Source organism: Protobothrops mucrosquamatus, unplaced genomic scaffold, assembly GCF_001527695.2.
Source record: "Protobothrops mucrosquamatus isolate PMUCROS unplaced genomic scaffold, P.Mucros_1.0 scaffold1133, whole genome shotgun sequence".
NCBI lineage: Eukaryota > Metazoa > Chordata > Lepidosauria > Squamata > Viperidae > Protobothrops > Protobothrops mucrosquamatus.
Window position 1 is genome coordinate 858,731 of NW_015387351.1, and position 25,991 is coordinate 884,721.

At 45.6% G+C, this 25,991-nt stretch overlaps 1 protein-coding gene across 1 annotated transcript; it reads left to right on the top strand.

The window, feature by feature from the left end:
- Positions 1 to 1,883: 1,883 nt before the first annotated feature.
- IHH (Indian hedgehog signaling molecule) lies at positions 1,884 to 24,436 on the top strand. The gene is made up of 3 exons (XM_015820496.1): positions 1,884 to 2,189; positions 19,100 to 19,361; positions 23,787 to 24,436. The coding sequence occupies exons 1-3, from the start codon at positions 1,884 to 1,886 to the stop codon at positions 24,434 to 24,436; spliced, it is 1,218 nt and encodes a 405-aa protein (XP_015675982.1).
- The last annotated feature ends 1,555 nt before the right edge of the window (positions 24,437 to 25,991 follow it).

Here is a 25,991-nt window from a genome sequence, read left to right on the forward strand (position 1 = left end):
AGACAATGGGAGTGCCTTAACACTTCCTGCTGGCTGAAGTATGACCCTTAAGAGCGCACACCTCCAGGATCTACATGCAAGCTCAGATTTCATGTGGTTTCTTCTGCCATCTTCCTCTTCCATTTCTACCACAAGGAGCTTGGGCAATTTGCTACACTTAGGCTTCAGCCTCTGATGCTCATGTCCTGCAGAAAGGATGGTCCTGCTCTTCTCACTGGAAAGGGACTTTTCTCCCACGCAGCTCATCATTTCCCCTACCTGAAGCTTTTCAGTTGCACGGGATGCACACGGGTGCTCCTGATGGTACACAGCTGCAGATCCCAAACTGGAGAAGGTTAATACAGGCCTTCCAGAGAGGCCCTAGTGAGACTGTCTGTGTTAGGGCAAAGAAGCAAAGAGTCAGATTGAGAATAAAGGTGCCTCCCGTAAGTTTCCCTTCAGGTCAATAAGAAACCCGGATTTAGTAAAGAGGGAGGAAGGAAGTACAGCATTTAATCTGGCAGAAGCCATCGGGATGAGGCTGGCTGGCCATTTCTAGAAAAGGGAACCGCCTTGCATTCCGCCTGGGCTGGGGCTTCTGTGACACAGAAAATAACTTTGCACATGCTCGGCGGGGAGGGGGGGGGGCGTCTCTTCCTTCCTGCAGCTTTGCCAGTGCTCCGGAGCTGAACTCTGGCACCGAAACAGGTCCGGGACTAAAGGCTCGACTCCCACGAAGTACTCTGGCTCCTCCGGGACTGCGCTCCCGGGCCTTGTGTTGACTTTGCCCGCTGGCAGCTGCGAGGGGAAGCCCGGCCCAGGCGGCATTGTTGTCTCAGCCGGTTAATCAGATCCTACGAGCCGCTGTGGAAATATCGGGCCTCTGGCCGAACAATAGGGCCCCAGGAGGTGGTGGTTAAACTTCAACCAGCTGAGCTTCCCCTCCCTGCCTGCCAGAGCCCGGAGAGCCGGGCACGCGAACAAGCCAGGGACACCCCAACACACACACACACACACACACTTCCAGACTGCGAAGTGAGGGTATACACACACACACACACTTCCAGGCTGAGAAGCGAGGGTAGCCTAGAGCCGTGGATCATTCCTCCTCCCGCCTTTTTTTATTATTAGCCCAAGATTGATTATGATCTGGGACTGGAGGGCGCGCTCTCCCACCCTTCTCGGCGCCCCGGGGACGGCGTTTACCGCCCGACCCAATGACAGTTGCTCCGGCTGCGCCAACGCCGTCCCTGGCACGAGGCAGCGCTCTTCGGACGGCAGCCTCGATGACCTCTTTGGCACCTTCGGCCCGGAGCACGTGGAGTCGGGAGCCTGCGGGAGGGGGCGGCACTCCCGCGGAGGAGGCGCGCGTCCGCCTCCCCAATGACAGCAGGTGAGCCGTGAGCGAGCGGCGGAGGTGGGTCGGGCGGGCTCCTGCCTCTCCCCCCCCCCGCCCACCTCCCGGTCGGCGGGGCCCTGGTTCCGCGAGGAGGAGGAGGAGGAGGAGGAAAGGGAGGGAGAGAGGGCCGGCCACGGGCTGGGTGCGGTCCTGGCGGTCCCCGATCCGGATTTCTTCAATTTCCCCTCTCCGTCGCTCACTCGTGCTCTCCGAGCTGAGGCGCAGTCAGAGAGAGCAGCAGCTCCGGCGGCAGCACTGACCGCTAGAGCGCGGCGGCGGCGGCGGCGGCGGCGGCGGCGACGCTTTAACCGCGGCAGCCAAAACAAACGGAGCCCTCGCTATTTATTGGCGGCGGCCGGAGCGGGCCGGCTCAGAGCGGCCGACCGGCTCACCTGCCCCCCTCGCCGCATGGCCGCGGCCGCTGCTCCCCTCCCGGGGCAGCCCGGCCGTCGCCGCCGCCCCTCTCGCAGCGAGTCCCGCTGAGCTCCTGTGGGTCGTCAGAGCCATGAAGGCGGCGCGGCTGCTGCTCCTCCTCAGCGGCTGCGCGCTGCTCCTGTTGGCGCCGGAGGTGCGCGGCTGCGGGCCGGGCCGTGTAGTGGGCAGCCGCCGCCGCCAGCCCAGGAAGCTCATCCCTCTCGCCTACAAGCAGTTCAGCCCCAACGTGCCCGAGAAGACGCTGGGCGCCAGCGGCAGGTACGAGGGCAAGATCGCCCGCAACTCGGAGCGCTTCAAGGAGCTGACGCCCAACTACAACCCGGACATCATCTTCAAAGACGAGGAGAACACCGGCGCCGACCGCCTCATGACCCAGGTAGGGCGCCGTCCCCCTTTGCACGCCTGTCGCCTCCGTAGCTGGGCTCTTTGCCCGGGAATGAGCGGGATCCCCGGGGTTGCGGGCGGATCCCGCGCAAGGTGTCTTGCGCGCACTCCTCTCTACGCCAGCCGAGCGCACGCACCGCGCGCGGGAACACCTGTTTTGTCCCATCCCGGCTCGGGACACCTGTCTGGCGCCCCGACCCTGGTCGTTTCTGTTGATTCTTTGGGTCGTAAAGAAAGCGAAGGGCGGTTATGGAAGCGCATGATACGGGAGCCCTGGAAAGCCCCTCGGGGGAATCCTCGGGGCTCCTTTGCCTTTTTCGGTTGGGCTCGTTTCCAGCCCGAGATTCAGGATCTCCTTGTTGGGGGGGAAGTTTTAAAAAAAACGGACGGCCGCCTCAGGATAACTAACCTCCCCGTTCCCGGTTTAAACCAAATAGCAGTTAGACCGTCCCTTTTACGCGCCAAGACAATGGATGGCTAGGCACGAGTTCCGCGTGCGCGGAGACACGATCCTGCTGGTGTACTCCGGACTCGGAACTATTATTTCAGATATATGGAGGAATTAGTAGGATGGGAAGAATCGAAAATATTTGGATACCGTCTTCCTGTTCCTAAGAGGGTGGGAAATGTTATTATTATTATTATTTTTTTGCCCGTTCCAAAGAGAAGTGGCACAATTTCTGCAGAGGAAAGAAATGACTTCAACGAGACCAGTCCACGTTCAAAAGCTAGAGAAATCTTTGCTCTCTGAACTGAATAGTAGACCCACCTGCCTGGAAATAAATTCTGTGGAACTGAGTAAGGTTTGCTTCAGAGAAGGCATAGCTATGATGGCTCAGCCAGCAGAGTGACTCTGATTGTTTTAGACAGAAAGGATAATTAACCAATTTGTTCTTTTAAATCTTATTTCCCCTTGCTACCTTCCAAAGTGAGGGGGAAATGCAGTATGATGTGCACGGGAGTCCTTTTTTTTGGTTTTAGCCCCTCTCAACCGACTGTAAAATAGAATAAATGAAACCAAGCTATTCAGCGAAAGGGCTTGGGTGAGGATCCTTCCTTCAGACCAGGTTTCCAAGTTCAGCATTTTTTTTTTCAGACCAGTGCTTGTCTTGGACTACAACTCCCATAATCTGCTAGGGGGTTAATGGAAGTTTTAAAGAAAGGCATGAGCAGGGAAGGCTGCTTATAGTGAAGGCTAAGGCAGTTCCCCAGGCTCCAGCTGTCTGTATGGATACTCAGTAGAAACCTGGTGAAGCATCACACTCTCTAATCTTGAGTAGGCAGTGCTTTGGGGGGGGGGGGGAGGTAATGCTTTTTATGCCTCTTTGTAGGATTTGCACATACAGTATATGGCTTCCCAGGGGAGCAGGAACAACCACCAGCTTTTTGCCCTCCCCAATTTTGCAAAGACTCTTTCCCTAGCACTTAATTCAGGGTCAACAATGGCAGCAACACCAGAAGACCTGAGAATTCAGGAAATTCTCAGCTGAATTGCACCATTTGAAGACAGTTCATAAATCGTTTAAAGCTTCTGTCTTCAGAATCCGGATGTACTGTAAAGTAACTGCTCCTAGTACTCAGACTAATACCCAACATTGAATCTGAAGGTGTGATGGATACAAAGTGGTACAGTCACTCGAAACTAGATTTAAAAGTAGGAAAACTCTGTAAGTGGAAGTGTAATTTAGGAAGGTGATATTGCCTTCCAAGGATAAATGACTTTTTTATTTTAAAAAAATGGAAATCTCTTAAAGCAAATTGGTCTAGAAATCCTACTTAAATCTTACAAACCAAGCAATTGGAAATTTACTTACTTTCCCAATCTTGAAGAAGGCAGCACGAACTTAGGCCTGAAAGGTGAGATACAAACAATTAGACAAATATAAGCAAAACCTGATTGCATCAGACCAAAGTCCTTATAGTCCGGCAATCTTCACAAGAAACTATACAACCAAATGATAGATGGGCATCAGAATGTAGTCACTATTGGATTATGGGGTCCACTAGTAGCTACTGGCCAGGAGAGTAAAATCTCTAATCTTCATTGTTGAGGTTGTTTGTAGTGTGACTATCAAATGCTGGGGATTAATAGTTCAGCATGTGGATAGTTCAGCATATTCTACTTCTGGACCTTACAAAAGGGTTGGCTAAAATCAGGAGAGAGACTAGAGGCTGGGCTATGGAGGCTACTGGTTTAATGCACTGGTATTTCCCAAGTGCTTCTAAGCTTACTACCATCCCTGTAACTTGTGATAAACTAACCATGCAACATTTTCATGTCAGATGATGTAGCAAGCAGCAGAACCAAAAAGCAGCAATGGTCCAGGTACTCTGGGCCAAGAATGCCTGGAGACATGAACATGGTGCTCTAAAACATGTTTAGGAGACTCGGGAGAACTAAATGGAAACACTAGATAAGTGCAAATTAATGCCTTGTTGTAATAGGCCCCTGGCTACTCTGACTTTGGTTAGCAAAAATAATATTTGGAGGCCAAAGAGGGAGATTTGTCTGAACTCTGGCAGTCTAGTCCAAATACGGGTCTATAAGAAGCAGAGATTTTGCAAGGCACAGATCAATGAGAACTCTCCCCTGAATCAATTCTCCTTATATTTTCATTGATAGCAATAGATTTTCCCCCATAAGTGTAATGCTAGATGTGGGGAGGGCTTGCATCAGAAGCAGCAACGGTTAATCATCCTCTCCATCATGTGCTGCAAACTGCAGAAATTCTGGTCTCCCAATCTGGCAATTTAAGATATATAGACAGAGAGAGTTGAGGAAGAAACTTTCTGTTAGTGCCAATAGGGACATTAGTGAAACAACTGGGTGGGTGGGTATGCATAGATGGGGAGGGAAGAGTTAACCCCCTCTTTCCTGTGCCCCATGGACATCGGCCTTCTCCCACATAAAAATTAAATTTATGGAGAAAGCTTCAGCTGCAATCAGTTCTTCTCTCCAAAGTAGTATCAAGAAGGTAGCTGAGTTCTATTGATTAAAAGTGTTCCTAAATGGGATGTTTTGACAGTCTTGGTTGATGGGGGTTGGGGGGGGGAGACATAAAAGATTTCTAGGAATAAGTGGTTCTTGAGGGCAGGGTCTCCACTGAAATCTCATTTGACTGTGTCCTATCAGGTTAAACAGGAAGGCAGAACCAAAGCTACTCACAACCTGTCTAATAAAAGTGGTGTCCTAGATAGATAAACTCCAGCACTTCTAACTGGGTTCAACAAGCTGCTTTGTTAGAGCTTTTTACCTGGACAAAAACAGTAGCTGTGGGCACATCTGGTTCTGGAAAATAATGTGAAAGCCAATAGACACTGGATTTTCCTGGTCCAGGAAGTTCCTAGCCATGGAATTGGAAAAGAGAGGGGGAACGGCAACCTCACATGAACATGTATCACCAGCACTGAAAAAACCTGCTGGGAATCCTGCTTTTGTGATTATTAAACTACTTTCTCTGCAGCCCAAACAAAATGTTTTTACATCGTATGCCCCAAAACAGATAAATAGAAATGTGCCATTTCTGTGAAGGAAGGCCATTAATGAGTTAAAGTGGCTTATTCCTGTTTAAACTAATAATGCATATCACCCTCGTCCAGCCCACCCCAACTTGGTATTCTTCTGGGAGCCTGGCACTCTTATAATTCCCCAGCCAGCATGGCTAGTGGGGAAATTTTAAATTTACATTCTAGATACGGAAAATGAAAAACAAATTGATGAAAGCCTCACCTTTGAAAATATCCCAAAACAAACATTGCCTACTGAAAGAGACAGAGAAATGGAGGGAGGGTGGAAGGGAGGCTGGAGTGAACAAGCCTGGTTAGATGAGTTGGTTCCAGTTATTAAGAGCCAGAATTCTAGTGTTCTTTTTTAAAAAAAAACTTTTCTAGAAATAAACGCTTCTTTTTATTTTATTTATGCATGTATGAGTTTATATACGTAAGGTTCGTGCTGCAAAATGTGGGTGGATGGGAATAAAATAATAAAATGAAGTCTTCTCTCTTCCCTTTCCTGCTTCGCAAAGAGTGGTGAGCTTCAAAAAGATTTGGAGCAGGGAGAACAAGCAGCAGGGTCATCAAGGCAAGACTAAAGTCAGGGCTACCTTCAGGAGCAGCCCGAGTTGCTGAGTCAGGAGTGGCGCATCACATTCTGTAACAAGCAAAATGCATATATACAGTATTAATATCTCAAAAGGAAGGTAGGGGACAAAAGAAAAAGAAACAAAAGTATAAAATTACCTAACTATGCAGGATCCCATCTGGGTCAGTCACTGGGACCAGACATCTTGATTTCCGAGCTTTCAGATTCATGCTGGAGCCCATCTGTAAAGAATTTCTCTCTGCTGGAGAGAAGTTCCCTGAGGATGGGCTCCTGTACAAGAGTCCGAAAGCTCGGAAGACAGAAACTTCTGGCCCTGGTAACCGACCCAGATTGGATCCTGCAACATTATCCTGGGACACGTAAATAATAATAATAATAATAATAATAATAATAATAATAATAATAATAATAATAATAATAATAATAATAATAATAATAATAATAATGATGATGATGATGATGATGATGATAATAAATAATAATAATAATAATAATAATAATAATAATAATAATAATAATAATAAAAAGTTGGAAGGGACCTTGGAGGCCATCTAGTCCAACCCCCTGCTTAGGGAGGAAACCCTATACCATTTCGGACAAATGGCTGTCCAGTCTCTTAAAAACTCCCAGTGTTGGAGCATTCACCGCTTCTGGAGGCAGGTGGTTCCACTGGTTAATTGTTCTAACTGTCAGGAAGTTTCTCCTTAGTTCTAGGTTGCTTCTCTCCTTATATATTGCCTTATATATTCGTTACCTAACTATATCACTGAGTGTGAGCCATGATTCATAGCTGAGTATATTCCTGTGTGTGTTTATATGTGTGTGCGTGAGAGAGAGAGAGAGATTGAGAAGTAGATAGGTTTAAGATTAAACTGGAAAAAAGCTATTTTTAACAGCGTGTGTAATAGTCCTCTCGATCTACTCAAAAGTAAGGCCTGCTGATTTCAGACTGACTACTCTCCTGCTAGCTAGGAAGTATGCCTACGACTGCAGCCTTAATTAATCATTTATCAAGATTTTTCACCCTGTCCTTCAGTTAAATTCCTAGGGCAGTTTGCAGAGGAATAGTAAAACATTAAAAACATACTAAAAGCGGGCAAAAGCCAGTGAGATTTATTTGAGGACCTTGCTATACCCTTATCGCGGGGCTAGGAAGAACCTGGAAGGAAGATAGGGATGACCTGGGTTCACTGAATGTGTGTACAGAACAAGCAAAATAGGGTCTTTTCTGTAGTTCGAAACCCAGAGCCCCTGCTCCCCCTCCTAAATGCAGGGTTGATTTTGAACGGAACCCGAGCTGAGTCTTTCTCCTTCCACCCCCTCCCCCATGCCTCAGTTTCTCCCTTCTCCCTGCGGGCCAGGGTTGCTGGGAGTGTGTTTGAGCAAGGTGAGCGCCGAGCAGCAGCGGGGCTGTGAAGATGTTGACACAAGCATGACTGAGATGCTTACACAGGGGACGATTCCCTCTTGTAAATTCCACAAGTCTTGCCCCATTGGAGCAGGAAACCAGGGTGGCGACAGCAGGGGGATGGGTGGTGTGGGGCCGAAAGTTATGTAGGGCTCTCTGGTATAACCTGGGGAGAAATGCCTGTGGGATCCAGGAATGCAGATAAGACGCTTTGCACCCTTGGGGGGGGGGGGGGGGGGGGGTCTTTCCTCTTCGCTTGCCAGCCAGGATGATGGTCCAGGGCTGCCCCTGTGATGGAACTGGAGGCCTGCTGAGTTTGGTAGTCTCATCTGCCTTTGGGGGCATCAGGGTGGCTAATCGGCTGAAGTAGGAAGGGCAGGATCCAGTGAGTGGAGTCAAGACCAGGCTACTACGCTTTGAGCACCATAGGCAAAGCTATTTGTTTATTTCAGAGTTTAGGCTACGTCTTCTGAGATGTAAGCAGGATGGAGACATCTCCCTTGCCCACCCCATCCCCCATGCCTATGTGATTATGTGATGTACTCTGGGAATTGGGATTTCTCTAGCTCAGGGGTAGGCAACCTCGGCTCTTTTATGACTCATGGGCTTCAACTCCCAGAATTCCCGAGTCCTGGATAGTTATGGAGTCTTTTTTTTCAGTCTGCAAATTGGGATTACTCCTGTGGATCCATTCTTCCCTCTGAATGATTTTCCATGCTTGGGTTGTGTAATGTGTGAAATGCTACACACACACACAGGGGTGCTAATGGGGTTATCTTTTTACCAAACACATTAAAGCTGCATATCAAGACTGGCTACGATAGATCTCTCCTCTGCTCCCTTAACATTCCAGGGAGAGGGACAATTCAGCCAGCCTGCCGGATTGATTCTGGGCTGGACCGAGATGGGGTTCAAAGGGACAGCTCCTGAGTAGTCAGGTTGGGGATCCAGCTCCTGTTCAGCTGCTCCTTGGCTTTCCCCTGCAGATGGAGTTTCGTCAAGTCCAAGGGTCTACATATCCCTGGGCAACGGGTCCCACCCACCTGCTCTTATCACTCCATCTTTTTCAAGAATTTCTGTCTCTGTTTGCTCTCGTGGTGCCTGAGCTCAGATAAGGCCTAGGCACGGTTGCCTCACCTCTTCCCCACCCTGCCTGGCTTCCTTCGCTTATTGGCTTTCCAAGCCAAACCCCAGCATCCCTCCGTGTGGCCTGCAAGCGCTAAAGCCAGGCCAAGCCCTGCCAGTCTGTGGTGAGCTGCCGTGAGGGTCTTTGCTTCCTCTCCTCCAGATTTGGCAGGGGAAAGAAATGGAGTCTGAGCAGCCAGAACACAAGCTGGTTCAGCTCAAGGCAAAGCCTTCCTGCTTGAATAAAGCAGCGGTTCTTCCAGATCAGTGGTTCTCAACCTTTTTAATGCTGCGACCCCAACCGGTCATAAGTCGAGGACTAAACCGGTCATAAGTCGAGGACTAAACCGGTCATAAGTCGAGGACTACCCAACCAGTCGTAAGTTGAGGACTTTCCCTGCCCGGGAGTGCCGCACATGCGTGGTTACACCCCCTGTGCCGGCCGAGGCGTAGCTGGCAAGCGGCAGAGACGGAGCAGGCCGACCACCAGCTGGCCCAGCCCAAGGGAGGTAAGGCACCCGCCGGAAAAGGGGGAGAAAATGGCGGACAAAAAAAATGGCGGACAACCTTGCTTGGTGACCCCCATGAAATGGTCGATCGACCCCAAATGGGGTCCCGACCCACAGGCTGAGAACTACTGTTCCAGATGGTCCACCTTGGTCTGCTCCCTAGAATCCTCTTGTATCCATCAGTGCTCCTACAAGGATGCAATTGTTTGCTTTCTGAACCCAAGAGAATGCAGATTTCAGCTGGGGCTGGGAGGACTGGTAGAGAGCTAATTTGGTACTGAGGTTAAGGGACCAGTTTAAAGACTTGAAGACTGTGAGCTCTAGCCCCACCTTAGCCACAAAGCTAACCGAGTGACCTTGGGCCTGTCATTCTTTCTCAGCCCTAAGAAGGAGGCAATGGCAAACCTCTTCAGAATTCTTGGTAAGAAAACTGCAGAGACTTGCCCAAACAGTCACCAGGCATCAACGCTGACTTGAAGGTAACACACACCCACACAGGAGGGTTGGTATTTCCTTGTAGTAATTTTTTTTTCTGGTGATGTTCGGGATGGAGGATGTCTGCCTGTCCATCTCAGCCTACTTGGAAAATCCCTACTATATATCTGAAGAGCCGGAATTGGCAGCGCTTATTGTTCCAGATTATGCTTCCCATATATTTAGCATAGGCAATACATACATTGCTACATAGGACAAGGCCATCCTTAGTTTTTATCTGCTGTCTGGCTTTTTCTTGCTTTGTTCTAAAGTATCATTTTTCATTTTAAAAAAATTCTGATTTCTCTAGAAGGAGCAACATAGTGCCATGCATTATTCTCCCAACGTACATTGCCAACAGTGCCCGACCTGTGTCTGCAATGAACTTTAGGTGAAAAATGCACTTGGTAAGAACTTACATGCTGAAGACAGTCGATTGACAGGATTTTACCTTTTCCCTGAAGTATATGGCAGACACAGATTGGGCAACCCATGGGCCATATTTGGTCCAGAGCCTTTTATTTAGCCCTCGTCTAGAGCAGCTATTGACACTGGGCAACAAACTAATGAACTTTGGAGGTGGGATTTCCTGCTGCTATTTGATGGGAAACTAATGAAATAAGGTCTGTTCCCTTATAACAGACATGTCAAACGCAAAGTGGTTTCATGTGGCCCGCAAAGCCATCCTGGAAACAGTGAGGGAACGGCTCCCGCTGCCTTGGCCCTGGCCCAGGCCAGCCGGGAGCCAATGTACAATTTTGTGGTGGCCATCTATGCTGAAACGCATTCGGTCTTAGCTCCATAAGCCCCCCCACCCCATGGCCTGAGAGGAACAGTGAGGCTCCTCCAGTGGACCATGCCTTGGCACTTGCCCCGGTCCCACCCCCTTCTGCCAGAGACCCTCAGATCTGTCCCACTCCTGCCCAGGCCCCCACAGGCACCCTTGACGCGAACGATGTAGAGCTGGCCACACTCACTCCATCCACGCCCACCCAGTAGGCCACACCTACCCTGGCCACACCCACCCGGCCCCCTGAGGGCAACCGCAATGCTGATGCGGCCCTCAGTGAAATTGAGTTTGACACCCCTGCCTTATAAATTGGGTTAATTGGTTTAATTATTTAAGACATTATATTACTGGCAGAAGATTTGCCACAGTAAAAGAAATAAGGAATGAAGACACTCCCACCCCATCCCTCTATATAGGGCTCCCACTGTCTCCTCCTCTAGCATCCACTGCTTGAAGCAGCTGCCTCCTTCCACCCAACAGCAGGATCCCCCTATACCCAAGGCAAATACTGTGCAAGAGACGGGAGCTGCTGTTCCTTTTGGATAACTATGGTTATTTGTTGAGCTGTGAGGAAGGGGGAAAATGTTTTGCATTTTTTCCAAGCACTTGGCATCCTACAATAGGAAAATCCCACTTGTCCCCCCCCTCCCCACAGAGGCAAGACACTTCTAAGCTGGGGCAGAATGATAAGAGCTGGGGCAATCTAGAGCAACTGAGTTAACTTGGCCTGAACTGAAATGGGGTGTGGTTCACCAATCCCAGCAAATCTGGTGTGAGGGCTTTCTTCCTCTGTCCCTCCAACATGCCTGGCTGTCCAGGGGGGCTAAGACTCTCTGGGATCCTATCCTGGGATCAGAAGTTAAGAGACCCTGCCGGAGGTCCATTGGTTTTTCCTTCGCAGCTCTCCATTGACCCCTGCTGGCTGCAGTAGGAATTAACCAGGATACAAATTACAGTAGTTTTGTGCTGAACATGTGATTTTTTTTTTAGGCAGTAAACTTTTTCTCTGAAATCCATATGGGTAACTCTTCAACGTAGCCCTGATCTGGAATAGCAGCACAAACAAGAGGGTTTATATGTGTGATGGTGTTGAAAGCAAACAGCTGTGAGTAGTGCATGTGTATAGGTGCACATCACTTGCTGTCTGTGGTGTTGACTGCATGGCATGTTGGCTTCTGTTAAAGGGATCAGTAGAAAGACTTTCAAGGGATTATGCAATGAGTTACGTTGGTGGGTCTGGATTCACGTATTGCATTTAATACACCACATAGGCTGGCTTCATAATAGTATTCTAAGCCAAACCAAACATTATGACTTAACACCCTGTATGAATCTGGGCACTATCTCAAGAAGCTGTGATTTTTTTTTTTTAGTATCTGTATTGTGAAGGAGCACCATCTCCACTTTTGCTCTGCAGGAAATCCATAAAAGCCCAGTACAGGACATTTCCCCAGTGACCTCTTTGTTTCTATAGTGGGCTGAATTAAGGCAGTAATTTTGTTACCTGTTATCTCAGGAGGATTTATGAGCCAGAAAGTAATTTAGGAACCTAACTTGGAAGCTTCCAATTCCCCTGCCCTCCTGTTAGGCACTTAATAAGGATAAACATGTCTCTTTTGCGTGAGTTTTTGTATCCTTCTATCTCACCTTATCACTTGAGGCCCAGAATAAACAACAGAGTATGGTTGTAGAAACCTGCCCTGCTCTCCTGGGGACAAAGGCCAGCCCTGACAATATAACCTTTCCTCTGAACGTAGGGAAAATTCAGCTCTGGTAGCTTCCTCCTTCTCTCAAGGCTGATGCAGAAGTGACCTCAGGAGTGGGAGGGCCAAGTCTTTTGCCCTTGCAGACCATTTGGCCACATTCCAAGGTCAGAGATGGGCGCCCTGCTGTCTTACTGTCCTCTGTGATCAGTTGGGAATCTTCTTACCCTTTCTTTTTACATGGGAGCTGTTTCCACATAGTTCTACCTCAGATCTTGGGGAAATGCAGCAACATTTGAGTATCTGACTGGAATGTCCTGGTGGGAGCTGAATGAGAGCCTGAGGTAATCTGTATAAGCCAGGAATCCCAATTTTAAGACACGTTGTTGCTCCATTCACAAGAAACATATTTCACAATCCTTCACTTGTTTCTAGTAAGTTTCAGGAAATAGGATACAACAGAGATTCTTTACTGCAGTGGTTCTCAACCTGTGGTGCGCGGACCCCTGGGGGGACGTGATGTGGTCACAGGGGGTCGCAAAGGCTTGAAGAAATGTTATGATTTAAATCTTGAGTTAAGTCTTGGTGGTCCGTGGCCATGGTCTGTGGCCACAAAAGGTATTTAAAGGGGGCTTGTGGTGAAGAAAAGCTTGAGAACCACTGCTTTACTGTATTTTGTTACCCACTTAGAGGGGGGGGGGTGTCACAAGACAATTCGAGGACCATCACAAATATCTAGAGGGCTTGTACAGAGAGATCTCTCGGTATGTGGCTGGACAGATACAATGTTCTTGACATCATGACAACATGATGCAGGTGCTGGCTCCTTTTATGTGAATTATGGCATCACACATACCTGTAAAAGGGGAAGAGCTTATATCACAATGGCACAATGCTCCTTTTGATAAAAGTGGTTGATATTGTTAATGCCTCTGCATTTGTAGGTAGAAAGCAGTATTGCTGCCAGAATCACTCCCATCTGCCTGGACAAGCCAGCCTTTAATTGATATATATATATATATATGCAAAGCACAGGGAAAAGCTTGATGGCTTGCATATCCAAAGTTTGATCACTATCAGAACTCATTCTGCTTAGTCTGGCAAGCCAACAGCAAAGTCAGAATTTTCTACAGTTGCTGTGCTGAAGTTATTTGCTTTTATCATCGTTGTATTGAGATATAGATTAAAAGGATGGTATAATGTATTATTATTATTTCTTGCCAATTCTAATCCTAATGAAATTACAAATTCATTCGTTTCCATTCATTTATTATTTTGGAGTTCTGTGGTGTTTGAAAGAGAGCTAGCGTGGTTTAGTGATATTAAGGCATCAAGCTAGAAACAGGGAGACTGTGAGTTCTAGTCCTGCCTAGGGCACAAAGGCAGCTGCGTGACCTTAGACCAGTGGTTCTCAACCTTTTTAATGCCGCGACCCCAACCGGTCGTAAGTCAAGGACTAAACCGGTCGTAAGTCGAGGACTAAACCGGTCGTAAGTCAAGGACTACCCAACCGGTCATAAGTCGAGGACTTTCCCTGCCCGGGAGCACCGCGCATGCGTGGTTCTGCCCCCTGCGCCGGCTGAGGCGTAGCTGGCAAGCGGCAGAGACGGAGCAGGCCGACCACCAGCTGGCCCAGCTCAAGGGAGGTAAGGCACCTGCCGGAAAAGGGAAAAAAATGGCGGACAAAAAAAATGGCAGACAAAAAAAATGGCGGACAGCCTTGCTTGGCGACCCCCATGAAATGGTTGATCGACCCAAAATGGGGTCCCGACCCACAGGTTGAGAACCACTGCCTTAGACTTTCTCTCAGTTCTAGGAAGTAGGTAATGGCAAACTCTCTTCTGAAAAAAAAACCTTGCCAGGAAAACTGTAGAGATTTGTCCAGGCAGTCTCTGAGAATCCGACACGATTGAATGGAAGGAAAACAATGTTTGAAAACCCTTGGGGTAATGCAAAGAAGCGTGGCAGTACATAAGCGAGGTTAAGGGTTTGCGGTCTGGTAGAAATAAAAACGCATGTTATATAACATTTCTTATACACATTATATGATACTTCTTGATATCAGAATAGGATGCCTGAGATTCTGAAGAAACGATGCAGGCTGGAATGCAAAGTATACTCAACTTTGCAAAACAAAACAAAATCAGGAGGGGACAGTGCCTTTAACAAACAAATTGCCTGTATAACTCTGCATTGCATTTTCAAAAGTGAACAGTGAACCACTTTTATTTGTACAGGACACTGGTCTACATCCAGACTTTGTGGCACCCAAGAAAAAAATCTGACAGCCACAACAACCTGGCAAAGAAAAAAAAACCCAATAAATGCAGTGCTGCCCTTTAAGGGAGCTTCAGATCGGCCACAAAACTGTTTTACAAAAAAGATCAAACTCTTAAAGAACAATCCCCCCAACCCCACTGTAGCTCTGAAAGCAAATAAAAAGCCATTAAAACATATACAAAAGTTGAGGTGAGTTGTGATGGTGGGTCCTCCTGAAATCTGGTGGCCCCAGAATTTTGCTAAAGTAAAAGCTATACATTTCCAGAATTCTTTCAGTCTAGAGCAGGGTTGTGTAGAAATGATCTAGTGAAAGATCACTCAGTGATTTGCAATAGATCAGGAAGCAATTTTCCCAATGTTTTTTTTTTTTAGCAATGACATCAAGTGCATTTTAATGAAACAACAACAACAAATCCTTCTTTGCCATCACTTGCCTTGCAATCACTTATCTTTTTGCTCAGATGTCAGTCACCGGTGAAATAGAAATATCAAATGCCTTTGCCCAAGTTAATTATGTAACTCAGCAACTCTCAGACTGAGAATTTTATGTACAGGTATAGATTTGTACAGTAGTGCCTTAGGTGAGTATTTCGGTTCACTTCTCCAGTGTGTGACTCATGAAGTGCAAAGAATAACTGACCACTTAGCATCCCGCTATTTTTCAAGTAGCTACGACGAGTGAGCAGCACAGTGGCTCAGCGGTTAAGATGCTGAGCTTGTTGGTTGGAAAGCCAGCAGCCTGAGTTTGAGACCCAAACACCACGTGACAGGGTGAGCTCCTGTCCTTGTCCCAGCTCCTGCCAACTCAGCAGTTCAAAACATGTAAATGCAAGTAGGTAAATAGGTACCACTTTGGTGGGAAGGTAACAGTACTCCGTGACATCATGCTGGCCACATGACTGCAGAAATATCTTCAGACAGTGCTGGTTCAATGGCCTTGAAACAGAGATGAGCGCTGCCCCTATAGTCAGCAAACCTTTACTTTATGAGGCGTGGGCTTCCAGATTCTAATAAAAAACAGACCTCACAGGCATGAATTTGTAAAGTCTTGGTTTAAAAGAGCCTGTAAACAGTTAGGGAAACTATGGCCCTCTTGGGGTAGTTAAATTGCAACTTTTATTATCCCTTATCACTAGCTAGCTTGATTAGGGCCATGGTGATTGTATTGTAGCAGCACTTGATGGGTTATTAGGTCCCCACCAATACTGTCTGATAAGAGATAAGACCAAAGGGGAGGGGAAAGGAGCTGTGTTTTATGTCCTTCTTGTCCCCTATGCTCTTTGGTTGAGTTTTCACCATTCCAATTTCCAACAAGGAAGGAAATGCAATCTGGGTTTGCTAACGCCATTAGCTAAGAAGCGTGCCCAACTTGAAGCTGACAGTGGTTTTGCATTTTGCCCAGAAGACACCCCACAAAAGTTTGCAGTTGCTTTTTAAAATGAGGATTAAATCCAGTCAGCATCTTTTCTGTTGTCCCTTAGCAGTGGCCAGTAGGAAAGATTCTCTGAACAGTATCTGCACCCATTTGTTGTCTCGATTCTCAAGTTTTCTTTTCCTTTTGCTATTGTTTTCCTAATACTGGTTTTAGAATGGAACTGGGAACAGTCTTAGCCTATTATTGGTCGGAGGCTTGTGTGATCAGCTTTGCTTAAACCGAATCAATATCTACAACCCCTTAGATGTTGATATATGTACTGAAGTAACGTTAGCTTTTTCCTTCCACTCAGTCTTGGCTGAGAACACTATTGGAACCAGTCCCTGACACTTACTGGCTTTGCTGGCAAAAAGGGGGAGGGGGGGGAATAATTTTATACCAAACCAATCATACAACCTGAAGCTCTTGGAACAAATAAAACAATCTTAGAACAAAACCGAGGTGTTTTTTTCTGAGATTAAGACAAACGTTTAGAACATGGCTGCAGTTTCAGCTTTGATTCAGGACACGTTTTTGATATTGAAATGTTTTAAACTCAACCTTTTACCCAACCCTGTGAGAGGAAAGTATTAGAGATGTTGGAGGAATCTTTGTGAATGGGACAAATACTGTAGGAACCTGGTTTCCAATCATTTTTGCACCTCCCAAATATATTGGTGCATTAATTCTTAGCTCACTTACCTGAGCCCCCTGCCCCCTCCGCAAATATATTTATACGTTTTGAAATTTATATGGGAATAATATAAAATATATTTAGAAATATGACATAAGAAATTTGGATCCTTACGGCCAGTATTGTTTGGAAGGAAGATTCCCTCATGTAGAAAATAAGCAGACATTAATCAGAAAATTCAGTTCTGATCCTCTGTGGCTTGAACTGGAATTACACATTTTTAACAATACATAAGTTAATTAGTGTTTTGTTGGAACCAATACTGACTTTTTCCTAAGCACAGTAATTATGTTGCAATTATTACTGTCACATTTTTTCTTCTTACTGGCTTTGTTCCTCTCTGCTATTCACTCCCACCAACAAAGCTTGTGTGCTCAGTGTCCACTAACTTAGGATTACATATTAGGCATCTGATGAATGCAATTCCAGAATGTAATTCCAATCATAAATACGCCAGTCTTCCAGGTGCAAGAGACCTCTTCGCTGCAACAAATTCTGTGGTTCTGTTCATTTGGAAATTCACCTTTTGATAGAAATTGGTATTGGTAAAAATGCTTATGTAATGGTGAATTTTTTAAATAGGTTAAAAGGGGTCGAAATGACTAATAACGACTGTACACATATGGATAGCTGAGATATGGATAGTAGACTAAGAAGCCAAAGCCATGTGAGATCTAAAACTACTTTTATTGGAAGAGCCATAGAAACAGAACCTTGCAAATTTGAATGTGCTTCTCCACTCCTCCCCTTTATCTTTGTATGAACCAGGGAGAGGGGCTTGAATCATTTACTCACTTGTATCTTCTTGACTTGGGCTCAGGACCCTTTAATCTGACTGTTGCCTTGGTAGCAGCTCTTTCTCTTGTCCATCAAGGCCATTCCCTCTTCCCTCCACAAATGGATAATTACCCCATAGCAAGTGGCTGCACTTAACTGACCTTGTCTGAATTGGAAAAAAAAAATCAGTGGGGTGAGTGTTGGACTAATTAATACTTGGATACAGCAAAATCCCAAGGCTATGAGCTACATCAGGAAGGTAAAAGCAAAGCAACATGAAGGCAATGGCACATGTTGTATTGCTCTCAAAAAAAAAACCTTATCTGGACTTATTTATGTATTTTGCCAGGATTTGACTCAAAAGTCTTTGTATCAAGTTTTACCTTGTTTTAAACTGGATCAGTCACTCTAAACTGTATACAGTTATGGAAATGAATCTGTAGGACTCCAAATAGCCTTCTCTATTCTGCTGTCTTGAAATGTTACATAGCATAAGACAGGTTGTGATTTGGTGTTCTGCAATGTAACTTTCTCAAGTTACTCCCATCCGGAAATGGTAATTCTTCCACCGCTAATAGAAAGCAGTCATGATTTCTGCTTGGGGGAGAAGGCAAGTGGCAAAATGTTTGTCACAGTATCAGGCAAAAGATGAGTTACATACGCACATCAGACATCAAGTTGCAACTACACAGAGTGGACTTTGTGGCATAACCTCATCTTGTGTACGTCGGTCATTCTGATGTGGTCCTGGGCTGTTGCCAACCTCTATGAAGGGAGGGGTCCATTTTGCCAGTAAGACAGTTGGATTTGTGGTAAATATCTACAGCTGGAACACTGAACACAGTTCTCATCTGAGCAAAATGAAGATGTCGGCATTTTAAGTTATATTAACTTATTTCTGAATAAAAACTAATTTAATGGGAGTAAGGGCCTAGATTAATAGGAATTAGAATGAGATGGAAACCCTGCAGGCTGATAGAAGAGATTACACTATTTTCAGTTGTGAATGAGAATGTCATATTCTGATTACTACATTCCTTTAGATCAGGGTTTCCCAACCTTGGCAACTTTAAGACACATGGACTTCAACTCCCAGAATTCCTCAGCCAGCCATGCTTTAGACCAGGGGTAGGCAACCTTGGCTCTTTTATGACTCGTGGACTTCAACTCCCAGAATTCCTCAGCCAGTCATGCTGAGGGAAAAGGGAGAGGTTTCCAAGCTGAGCCATGCTGGCTCAGGAATTCTGGGAGTTGAAGTCCACGAGTCATAAAAGAGCCAAGGTTGCCTACCCCTGCTTTAGACTGTTGGCATGGAATCATATTTTTTCTCATTACTCCGTTATGGGTTGTTTTAAGTATAGAAGTAAAAATTGAAAAAGATGGATTGCACCTTTCCCCACCCGCCCCCATATTCGAGGAGTTTGGATTTTAAAAACAAGCTTTTGTGATTGGAAGTGGCAGGATCCATTTTGCTTCATTAGGGTTTTGCACATGCACTGACAGGGTGTGACCCTGGCTTAGATGGAAGCAGAAGACTTTCAATGGTGTGCTGTAGAATAATGCTTCCTCCGGACTGCGAGATCTGCGCTGCTGATCTCTTCCTCTTTTGCTGTTCTTCTCCCACAGCGCTGCAAAGACCGCCTAAACTCCCTAGCCATTTCAGTGATGAACCAGTGGCCAGGGGTGAAGCTCCGGGTGACAGAAGGCTGGGATGAAGATGGACACCACTCAGAGGAGTCCCTGCACTATGAAGGCCGTGCTGTTGACATCACCACCTCTGACCGGGACCGCAACAAGTATGGGATGCTCGCACGCCTGGCTGTGGAGGCTGGTTTTGACTGGGTTTACTATGAATCCAAGGCTCACATTCACTGCTCTGTTAAATCAGGTGAGGCGTTATTTTGAGAACAGGATAAAAGACAACAATGGAGATAATGGGGACTCTGAGGAAGCCGGAGACACAAAGATAGGAAAGATAGGATAATCTGATAGGTGTGTAGAATTTCGGGCTGAAGGAATGGATGGTGCCTTACCACATTTCCCCTCCCCTTTTCCCTCTTCGTTGCTGCATCAGCAGCACCAGTGTCATCCCACAAATCATCTGTGTAGTTTCCAAGGACTCTGTCCTCATAGCTGACGGCATTGAGACTGTCGATGGAATGGATGGGAAGAAATTCCTTGATTCTGGACCAGGGACTTTTTCTTTCCCAGAGCAATATGATAGGTGAGGTGAGGTAATTAACAAGAAATGACATCCCATTACTGTTTATGGAAAGGCAACATTGGATATAAGCCATAGTTAACGTATGAGGATTTAGACAACCTTCATTCAGCATGGCTCCCCCTCAGGGTCTTCTCCACTGGGCCAGAGTAAGAATTCCCACTTATATTCAGGTGCTCAGGCTAATGCTGCAGGGAAAGGTTGTTGTACAGAAGGTACTTCTCTTACCTCACCTTCTCTTTACCAAGCATGGTGGAGAGTAGTTGAGATAAGAGAGGTATCTTCTGTAAAACAACCTTTCCCTGCAGCATTAGCCTGAGCACCTGAACATAGGTGGAAGTTCTTACTCTGGCCCAGTGGAGAACACTAGCTAGTATTTTGTGTGTGTGTGTGATGTAAGCCCAGAAGTATAGATTCTGTCCAGCAGAAGGCATCCCTGAACCCTGGCCCAGTCCTAAGGCCTATGCTGTCTGTTGGGATTATATGCTGTGGGGTTCCCCCTGGTGGCCAGAGTACCACGCTTTGACTGTGGCCTCTTGTTCCTGTCCTTTGACCATTAGCATGACCTGCGGGTGTCCCAGCCCTTTCCAGACCCACAGGCTCTGTCGCTGATGGGAACGAAGTGCCTTTGCCCAGGCTTGATCTTACAGTGCTTGGCCCAGCAGCCAAATCTCCATCAGTTGACTGCAGCCTATCCGGAGTGAACGGCGCTGGAGAAAGAGACTGGTCCAGGCAGAGTGGAGCACAGCCTCTCCCTTCTGGTATTAGGATGGACAATGCTGCCTTATAGACCACTGGATGGAGCTTTGCTAGCCAAGTGTCAAGAAACTTTATCCAACTTCTCCCCCTTGGATTTTGGGTATCCAAAGCCTTGATATCAGCAGAACTGCTATGGATATATTCATAACTGAGTTGTTGCACTGGGTACCGTGGCCTGTCTGTTGCCAAGCTGAGATCCTGGACTGCTGATAGATCACTGCCAGGTGATTTCCCCAGATCATATATTTAAGACACTTTCTCTAAGCTCTGCGGGCAAAAATAGCAAAGCAGTTTTGCTTTATCTTATTAATGCTGTGCACACTGTTGGGATACTCTGTCTGCTTCTGGATGCTCACATTTCTAAATGGATGTTCCAAATTATTCAAAGACAGAAAAATTGTCATGGTAGTGGACAACTGGAGGAGGAGAATTTTGCAGGGATAAAGAACTGGTCACTGAAGTGAGAGAATCCAGTTCCTGCTGGTAGTGAGAACCGGCACTTGGGGGAACAGACAATCTTAAAAGAGGTCTTTATTCAGGATTTCAGGCAGATGGAGATTAGAAAACCTAGTGGGCAGTACAGATAGGATACCTTAGCCTTGAGCTGTTTGAAAGGGTTGTATAGAAACTATATAACGATAATGAATTGGTTGAATGGCAATTGGATTTTTGTGTTTAATCAGATAATTTTTATGTGACTGGTAATGCTGTGTACCCCAGATATCTGGCCTGATAACAGCTACTTAACATCTGTATCAGTTCTGTAATCTGGCCTATTTGTCTCTCCATCTCTTTTCTTGCTTGGACTCTGTAAATATCTATGCAATATTGAAAAACAAAACTGGACAGTTTAACTGTTTAATATTCTTTGTAGCACATGTGCTTGGCTCCGGTAATGAAACATATTTTCCCAGTGCAATGAACTTCTAGAACAAACTTGGAAAATGTTCACGTAGAAGAGTTATTGCCAATTTAAGCTTGAATCAATCTACTTTCAAATGAATGTCAATTTATTACAGGCAAATATATATATATATTTGATTTCTCGTTCATGGTTACTTATGAGTAGCATTCATCAGCTGCTAGTGTGCGCCACTCTCTGTAATATCCCACCTGGAGAGCATTGGGATCCCTGAATTACACATCTATATATCCTTCTCTGTTCCATCTAAGGTCAAATAGGATCACATAATTGCAGACTAGCCTTATTCCTGTAGCACCTATGTGCAGAATCCCAGTGAGATATTCCAAGACTTGAGGTCTAAAGAAGGCAGATTGGTCTTGGCACACAGGGAATACAATCATGTTTAAGTTTGAACAACAAAGTTATGCAGAAAAATTACGACTGAATTATACTTGCCATGTGCTGTTCTTCTAGGGATCCTTTTATGCCATCATTTATTTCTGTGCAAAGACATAATAGTAAATCGGAGGAATCAATACACATATCTCTCTGAACTCTTCTCTGAGAATGAAGAAGTGCTTGCAGAGAAAGAGTCCAGGACTTGTAGAACTGTGTCTGGAGTGCAGACCATCTTGTGATATCTGGTTTGCTTTTCTCTTATTCTCCCTCCTGCAGCAAATACAGACCTTTAAGAGACAAAGGCAAGTAATGATGTGTTTTGTTGTCCAAGTATTTGGAGAACAATAAGTTTACCTTCTGAGTAAAGGATGGATTTCCTTATCTTGCCATTGGGTTATATGGGCCAGAGAAGTGGTTCTTCACTCTTCTTTACACCATGATCAGTTTGGAGAAGTGATGCAGGGTGCTTGCCAAAGAGTTTTGGACTCAAAATATCAGTGATGTGCCCTGTCGTGCAAGTTGTACTTGCTGAAATTCTCTCTTCCTCATAGCTGTTAAGAGAGAAGAGTCTTGTTCCGTTTTGAGCCTTCTCCTGCCATAAGAACTTTCCCCCCGGAAAACTAATTGGGAGGAGTAGGAATAAAAGTTGCTTTCAAGCACTATGATCAAAGAACAGGTTCTACAATTCTTTGGGGAGTTTGGGAGCAATTTATTTTGTTTTCTTTAAAAACAATAAATACAGATTAATACTATACTCATTAGCAGCATAGAAGTTAGAATGGCTGAAGTGGATTGCATCCACTGTCTCTTAAATTGTGCAAAAAAAGGATCTTCCCTCTTTTGCATTACTATAAACTGATTCTCCTTCCTACATCCAGGTGGAACTTTGGATGTGTTAGTCATTCCATATTGAGAAAGAAAACCAACCTTCATTTGTTGCTTCAAAACTGGTTTTTATAGTAGAAAATTGTAGTTTATTCAAAAAAGTTTAAAATACAAAATACCAAAATATTTTTAAACAAACAACAAAAGAAAAAAATACAACAAAAAAGACGTTAACCAAAAAAACGTCCTAAGGATACTAACACATATACACCTAACATCCTCCCTAGTTGAATGCTGATTAGTATAATACAACAATGTTGGTTTTGCACCCCTTGCATAACAGGCCAACAAAATTTCAAACTGTTAAACTACTCAGTCTACTTACAAATTGTTAGCCTATCATTTATGAACTATATTAATAACAAAATGGTTAGTAGTAAAATCAATAATAATAAACATATTATTTAATACTACGAGAATAATAGAAATTGTAAGCAGTAATAAAAAAACCAAAGTTGAAATACTAAAACACTCTGTTAACAAGCTGTTATTTTGATCAACTTGTAGAAAATTTACCATGGCTTTAGTCCCCAATCATCCCAAATATTAATCCTAATTGATCCTGGATCAAATACCCACATTTGCTTCTTTATACTATCCCTTATCAATTGCTGGTTAATTAAATATAAGTCAAGTCTCCAAAGCCAATCTATCTTACCCCCCAAAACATAAAATTGTTCCTCAATTAGATGTATAAAATCTATTTCCCACTCTCCATCAAACCCCTTTAAAAAAAAAAAAACATTTGCCACTCATCCACCCAGAGAATTGTCTGCTATTATATGGAAGCGGTGTTAAGCTTCCAGAAGGTGTATTGAGTTGGCTCTATAATTTCAGAATCTGTATTTCTTCCTGGCCAGATTACAGCTGGAAAAACACATTTCTTCTCGATGTTCTCCACCATCCGTGTTATTTTTGTGTCTGTATTTCTTCCTGATGAATATGCAGCGGATTGCTTCAAAACTGTTCCCCTTCACCACAGCAGCAATACGTTTATTCATACAGTATATTGATCCTATTTATCCAATCTATAGGGAGCCCGGAGACCCTCCCACCTCACTCCATCTCCCATTAATTTTTATGCCTGCCTTTGAGTTCCCCTCTTTCTAATAACCAGACTGCACTCTTTCTCTCTTTTTGTTCAGAGCATTCAGCAGCAGCAAAGACGGGAGGCTGTTTCCCAGCCCGGGCCCTGGCAACTCTAGAGAGTGGGACCAAGATTCCATTGTGGGCACTGAAGCCCGGGCAGCGGGTCCAAGCCATGGATGCACAAGGCCACCTCGTGTACAGTGAGTTCCTGGCATTTCTGGATAAGGCACTGTCATCAAGGACCGCTTTCCACGTCATTGAGACACAGGACCCACCCCGCCGCTTGGCTCTCACAGCAGCACATCTCCTTTTTGTCGGGGAGAACGCAACCGCACCCATGAAGACTATTTTTGCCAGCCTGGTCCAGCCAGGTCAATACGTGCTGGTAACTGAGGGGGGACAGCTGCAGCCGGCCAGGGTAGCAGCTGTCTCCTTGCAGGTGGACATTGGTGCCTATGCGCCCCTCACCAGTCATGGGACTCTGGTGGTGGATGAAGTGGTAGCCTCTTGTTTTGCTTTGGTGCGGGACCATCATTTGGCTCAGTGGGCTTTCTGGCCCTTGCGACTGTATCTCCACTGGGCAGGGCGTGACTGGACCCAGCCAGAAGGTCTGCACTGGTACTCTGTCCTGCTTTACCGTCTGGGCCAAATGTTCCTAGCTTCAGATAGCTTCCACCAGTTGGCCACAGTGCAGTTTGAGAGCTGAGTGAATGTCTTCCATTGCCTCTGAGACAGGGAGAAACCCAGTGGCCTCCACTGGTTCTTGGGTGGGACTGCTTGGCAGCCAAACCCCAATGGTGGGGGAAAGGAGGTGGGACCTCTGACTTCCCCTCACCTATACCAAGCACAAGAGTGGAAGGAAGGTTTCGACTTTTGTTTCTGCCTTCTTTGTGCTGTTGGCTAAGAAGGGAGTGCCCAGTAATGGGGCCATACGCTGCTATTTTGGTTTTGAAGAGCCTCTGATGCAAAAAGGAGAGTGAGCCAGGTGGAGATCCTCAAACCTGGGATGAATGAAAAAGGTGGTTGGGAAATTCTGCAACTCCAGATTGCAGATTAAGGAAGTACTGTGCGACTGTATATGCAAGGAGGCTGTAGGGAGAGGCCAAGTGTGGGGTTGTGAGACTTCTCCCAAAAAACATCTCCTTTTAGGAACTGTACGCCTCCTGGCATTGTTCCTTTGTGGCCAAAGCAGCTACACGGGAGACACTCCTGGATTCTCGCCCTTGTGAGAAGAAAGATGGAAATGCTTATTTCCAGCTGAAAGTTCACCTAATCTGGGCGCAATAAGCACAGGAAAGAAGAAGGGCACATCAATTATGGTAAGGGAACAGGCAACAGAGAGGAGGAAAGTTGTATAGGACATCATACCATCGTCTTTGGATCAGTAGACTATTGAACTGCAGTAATGGAAGCTCTCTCTTTGTCTTCTGCATCCACTAATGCAAATTAAAAGAATCACTCCACCTAAAAACATGCACTGAAAGAAGGAAGAGTACAGGGTGCCACGAGGGGGAAAAAGACCTCAGCCTGCTTTAAGAAGCCAAGTCTAACTGGATTCACCAAAAGGTGGTTTATCGTAATAATATTATTTAATCATGTCACCCATGTTGGCTGGTCTTGAAAATTCACCAAGAGGAACAAAATTAGAAAACAGAACTGGGAATTCTCTGCTTGTGGAGGGATAGATTTAAGAGTCAGGGAGGGAAAATGGGTTGTTTGATTTTGCAAAGTGTTTTATTGCTTTTTGAAGGTACAGGAGGGCAGATGTTCTTCAGGAGCTTAATTTTCTGTCTTCTTGGCATCCCAAAGGGAGGGATACAGAGCAGAGGATCTGATGTTTGAGCTTATGTAAGAAAAAGAAACAGACCCAAAGCCATCTGCAGAGAAGAATTGCTTATTCGCTCTGCAGATCCTTTCTTCTTTGCGTTAGTTTGATAAATATGGATCTTTCTTTGCCAAGGCAATGTGGAAAGCCACCACTAGGACAATTGTGTGCATTTTATATCGATCATGTTTCTACAGAGTACGCCTGAGATCAACTCAACTCTGACGATCGTTGACAAAATTATTGTTTTAGATGCATATGTGCATTTTTTTTAAAAAACTAGTGAATTGCTAGGTTTACATGCAGAAAAATAAAACGGGTTGCTAATTCCATCTAATGCAACTTACTAGAAAATGGTTTTCAGCTGTACAGGAAAAGCATTAGTGGCTTAATCTCTCTCTTGCTCTCTCTCTCTGGATCAAAAACTTAACAGGTT